The sequence below is a fragment of the Lytechinus pictus genome, chromosome 2, assembly GCF_037042905.1.
Source record: "Lytechinus pictus isolate F3 Inbred chromosome 2, Lp3.0, whole genome shotgun sequence".
NCBI classification, from domain to species: domain Eukaryota; kingdom Metazoa; phylum Echinodermata; class Echinoidea; order Temnopleuroida; family Toxopneustidae; genus Lytechinus; species Lytechinus pictus.
Genome location: NC_087246.1, coordinates 33,634,569 through 33,640,055, shown reverse-complemented (window position 1 = coordinate 33,640,055; position 5,487 = coordinate 33,634,569). Strand labels below are relative to the sequence as shown.

The following is a 5,487-nucleotide window of genomic DNA, read 5'->3' as shown; positions in this document are numbered from 1 at the left end:
CTGCAGAGTCGTGTCACAATGAAAAAAAACCCAAAACATTACTATAATACTATTGCTCAAGAAATTGAAATTAAGAAATTTATAACAAATAAGATTATGAAAAGTTCTGCTGGAAGACCAAATTGTAAGAGTCGAAAAAAAAAGAAACCTAACATCTTAATTTGCATTCTTGTATATTCTCCCAACGAGTCATCTTCAGTTAGTACATTTATATTTATTTATTTATTTATTTATTTTGTTTTATTTATTTTATACTGCAGGGTAGGCCTGTTCAGTTCTTAAAACTGCTTTACAAAGGCGCCCTGCAGTTTAAAATACATATCAAGATAACTATGAACAACAACAACAAACAACATCAAAAATACAAAATACAAAATATCTAACATCAGAAACAATTAACACCAAAATATAGAGTGGGAAGTGACAATTTAAACATACATAGCATTGTAAATCAATGGAATATCATTTCGCTCTTTATCAATTCGTATGAAAGGCTTTGCATAATTTTTTAAAAACTAACAAGGAGGTACAAACTTGTAAATTTGAAGGAAGTGCATTAAATAATTTGGGTCCGACATATGCGAAAGATTTTCGTTTATGTTCAATTCTAGCTTTGGGAAGCTGAAGGGGGCATCGTAAAGAATACCGTGTCCTGTATTTCACGGGCCGTTTACATACTAAAGGTTTTAAATAATTTGGAACTAAATCATTCATTATTTTATATACAAGAACACAATACTGATATTTTATACGCTGATCTACTGATTGCCACTTCAGTGACTGCAACAAAGAAATTTGTGATGTATTATAATCTTTTTTCAAAAGCATTCTGGCATATTTAATTTGAAGTTTTTGTATCTTATCTAAATGTATTTTTGCACTGCTTCCCCAAGATGTAATACAGTAATCAATGTAAGGTAAAATCATTGAAAAGTACAGCTTCTTCATAATATCAAAGGACAGTAAGTGCTTAACATTCCTACTACAGTGGCAAGGCTTATTGTGATTCCACGTGACAAGATGCCTTACAGATCTTGGAAGAACACTAAGATTAGAGTCCTCTTAAACATAATCTCTTCCCCTGCCACTCCCATAGACGACAATAATGTCCTTAGAGTTCAGATCAAAGACTGTCCATTTTCGACAATCTTTTCTCCTGTGAGGTCGGCTATTCCTGTCTGGACCATCTCGCCGAGATGTTCTGGAAGGAAGTGTCTGAGATCTGGTTTCTCGGCCTCGATACATCTTGTCACAATGGAGTTGGCGACATCGTCTGCCATCATGACATTGTATTGTCCTTCTCCAATAGCCGATTTATCAACGAATCCTTGAACATGTCGACGGTCGATGATGTTGAGGGATTCGTCATCGAGTATGGCGTCAAAATTCTTTACGAGCCCGTGCAATAAACTGGTTGCTACTGGCCCAGGCTCCACTACACAAATTCTGAAAATATTAAACAACTTTAATTTTGCGTGCATATTAAGAAACATTGGTTCTCCACGATGAATTTTAAAATAGTTTGAGACACCATAGGTGCCTTGAAAAGTCGTCTCCTTTACTATGAGCTAAATGTAATTGTAAATGAATGTCCACTGGTACTTCTCTGAATAATCGAATGATCATATGAGAGCTAATTGTTTCTGGATATTTCTGGAGATGAAAGATTAATATGAAATAACCCTTGCCAGACGTCACACCCTAAAAGAACATTAACAACCACGAATGCCTTATGACTGAATGTCAGCTCACCTAATATTGAACGCACGTAATCCAACAGCCAGGACCTCGAAGAAACCTTCCAAGGCAAATTTAGTCGAACTGTACATCTCGGCGTATGGCATTGCTATGGTAACAAAAAAGACGTGATTAGTGATTGTAGGTTGTTGGGATATTTTGATTAATGAGCAAGCAGAAATGGCGTTTAGCATGATATTTAGTCAAATGCCATCAGGTCCATATTTGGCGTAATAGTCGGTACCTTGCTGGGTATAAGCCAGTACGTATTTAGGCTGTCGGACCTTGGTCGGACTAACTTTTTACCAATTGTGGCTCTTAGAACAAGAGTGTTTCATAGAGCTGGTACAGTCGTCTATTTGACGAGTTTCCTTCTTTCTTTCACCGAATGCGAAATGTCGTACCATTGTGCAAAGAATATTTGCTATTAAGCTAAGAGTAGACGTTGTACACAACAATATGCGCTATAAACAAATTGAATATAATCATAATTCATGCGATTTATAGCACCTCTGGTAAATATGCATTCGATAGAGAGAGAGAGAGAGAGAGAGGGGGGGGAGAGAGGTTTTCATCATGCTTTTGTAATGATATTATGTAGCCTGTTTTCAAAGCTATTACTGCATGGGGTAACTTCTTCGAGTACATGTATTTCAGTTCGATAGTACCTATTTTGTTGTTTTGCTCGCTTCAAGAGAAACTAGGAAAATTTAATGATTATTCTGAACGACATTATTGCTAAGCCCCTCTTACCTATTCTTCCTGACAAACTTGTTATGGTTACAATCTTTCCATCTTTTCTTTTTTTCATCTGAGACAGAACTGCCTGGGTGAGTCTCATCGCTCCAAACACGTTGACGTTGAAGATCTTCTCTATCATGTCACGCGGGACTCGCTCGGGAATCTCAACGAAGCAGATGCCAGCGACATTTACTAGGTCGGGAAACAAAGTGAGAGTTAATACTGACTATACGCTTTCAATATTTTCTACACCGAAACATAAATCAAAGTAGCAAAATGAAATTGGAAACATTTACATGGACGTCAGAGGACAAATTGTCGTAACACCAGTTGGATCGTTATTCCAATTTTCATTAATTTTCACGAGCATAAGGGATGCTTTAGTCTATATTAATGATCGGAGTCGAAAGATGACGATTCGGTGAGCCATCTAGGCGTCTTTAGCGTTCTGGACAGAAATACTGAGAACGGTTCTTATTCGGTATGCTTCGGTCTTCAGTGGTTGTATTAAGGTCTATTGTGGCTGTATTACTGCATGATTGCGGTCAACAACGGTTAAGGCGGTTTCTTAATCGTCACTGACAGTCATGACTGATACTGGACCGGACATCTGAGGATGCCACGAGCCTAATTACATCAGGAGGGCTAAAGATACTCGTTCGACCCAACCCATTCGAATTTTTTCAATTTGATATTGCTGATTGGCAAAAGTGTGTGATTATGATTCAAAATCTAACACTGATTCTAGAAATGGTAACTACTGAACTTCCTTTGCCCAAATTGGGAAGATATATCGATGATTTGGAACTATTTTTTGACTGGTGGAAGAATTGGGGCTATTTTACTGTTTCAGTTGATGAATTTGATCCCATCATAGTTATCTTCATAAATGGCGATTTATTTTTAAAATGAGCTGGCTACGATACCCTTCTCTGGTCAGATATGGAATGTCAGATATATATCCTATCCAAAGGTAGTAAACATTTGACCCTCTAATTTCACATTTATTTTTTATGAATTTTTCTTAAGTGCCATTTTAATACACAAGTCTATGGGGAATGTTTTACGCGCGTGACACCTGAGACCACTTTGAATACATCATCAATGACTTACTAAGTATATCATGGACCTATTATAGGTCCATGAGTATATCGATTCTCCCGTACTCTTTAAGAGTTTTATCCACTACGGACGTGATGTCATTATCCTTTGTGACGTCCAATTCCTCAATAAAAATTGTCTTATTGAGAGCGTCCCCTACGGCAGATACCAAGTCAGTCTTCTCGGATATCGCGATGACGGTAGCGATGACGATGTATCGCTGATTCGGTACCAGAGCGAGACGTTTAGCTGTCGCAAGACCGATACCCGATGAACAGCCGGTCATCAGAACAATTTGAGAAGACATTTCTCTGCAAACGAATGACATGAAAATATGTATGAAAAAAAATCCATACAGTCCATAAAACGAATAGCAAATGATTCTGCACTTCTTGTGTATTTACCCTTATCACATTGATTGATGGTTAATTCATAGGTAGTACTTTTGATACTAAATGTTTTGTGATTTTTAATATCAAAACAGTAACAAACTTAATCCTGAGTGGTATTTTTACTTAGAAGTTCTATTGATCTAAAGTGTCAATCCATCGGGGTTCACACTTTTTTCACAATTTTGCCACTTATTACAGAAACACTTTGGAGAAAAAAATATGGATCTATTCACTCTGCAAAATATTAAACCAACCTATAAGTTCGTGAAAATATGGATCTATTCACTCTGCAAAATATTAAACCCACCTATAAGTTCATGAAAATATGAATCTACCAACTGCTGGATAGAACCGATTTTAATGTAAGCGAACTGTTTGTATGTTCATTTTTTTTTTAATCGACCAATGGATTGCCTGGATAAAATATGTTTAAGGGCGTGCTGTATAGCATGAGCACTGAGAACAGCAAAGGTCATCAAAGTTGACTTTAAATTCCTTCAACCCGTCCAGAGGAACGTCTCATCAATATTTTTGTCCGACAAGTTGTCAGATCTGACAACTTTCCTTCATTTTGATTGGCTGAGAAGTACTGTTACTATGGTAACTGTCGGATAAAACAGGACTTGTCTGATAAAACTTCCGAAATGTCCTTTCATGAAACGTTTTCCTGATTTACGAAGATATCATGCTTCCGCACTGCGACTCAGAACGAATTCAAGAATACAGTTAATGTATTGAAAATGCCCGTCAAATGACAATGAACAGCTGGGAGGTCTTTCTCGAAAATTTGTGAATCGGAACAGCAGTTCTTCCTAGGTTTCGGAGCTGACGAAAAAATACAAATATGTCGTATGTCCAGAGTCCAGGACGAAGTTGCTGCTTTGATTCATCAATTTTCGACAAAGACTTCTTGGTTGCTTATTGTTATGAAGGGCATTTGACAATACATTTTCTATGTTCTTGAAAGCGTTCTGCGTGCCAGTGTGATAACTCCTTAATAACAACAAAAGTAATACGGACAACTACGAACAAATCCCTTTATTCCTGCAAAATAAAACAAAAACGTCATTTCTGGATATGCCTGGTATAAATACTACCACAGAGTATCAATGAATATAGTTGAACTTACCAAGAATATATACCGTGTTTCCATGCTTATTGGCACCGTTTGCAGGGATCTCCTTCCTCTGTAATGTATGAAGCTCTGTAATGATCTTGCTCGATAATAACGGGAATTAGAATGAGACATGCGTTGTTGAATATGGAATTTAACCACTGACGAATATAACGCAATCTTGAATGAAATTCAGTCTCCAAAAAACGCTCTAAGCAAGCCAGGTTTTCAATAAACATGACAAAAAGGGGCTGATTGTGCACACGCGAAGCGCACTTTCAAGGGAGCGGGGATCAGACGTTTCACTCTGCCGTTTTTTCTATGTCCTCTTTGTTTGGTAGAAAGGGTGGGACTGCCCCATTGCCCCTGTCTTTAGTCGTCTATCCTGTAGCCTGGTTTTTG

The 5,487-nt window shown here is 37.4% G+C and overlaps 1 protein-coding gene across 1 annotated transcript; it reads right to left on the bottom strand.

Moving 5' to 3' along the window:
- Positions 1–1,118: 1,118 nt before the first annotated feature.
- Positions 1,119–3,886, bottom strand: LOC129272577 (retinol dehydrogenase 8-like). Its single transcript, XM_064095609.1, has 4 exons — positions 3,622–3,886; positions 2,491–2,670; positions 1,753–1,846; positions 1,119–1,446 (listed from the first exon to the last, which is right to left on the bottom strand). The coding sequence occupies exons 1-4, from the start codon at positions 3,884–3,886 to the stop codon at positions 1,119–1,121; spliced, it is 867 nt and encodes a 288-aa protein (XP_063951679.1).
- Between the last annotated feature and the right edge of the window lie 1,601 nt (positions 3,887–5,487).

Excerpts from the sequence above, each read along its gene's own strand:
- LOC129272577 (XM_064095609.1), bottom strand. The coding sequence starts at position 3,886 with ATGTCTTCTCAAATTGTTCTGATGACCGGCTGTTCATCGGGTATCGGT. Across the intron at positions 2,671-3,621 it reads CGGGAGAATCGATATACTCA|TAAATGTCGCTGGCATCTGC; the intron begins TGGACCTATAAT and ends TTCCCGACCTAG. Across the intron at positions 1,447-1,752 it reads TTACGTGCGTTCAATATTAG|AATTTGTGTAGTGGAGCCTG; the intron begins GTGAGCTGACAT and ends TAATATTTTCAG.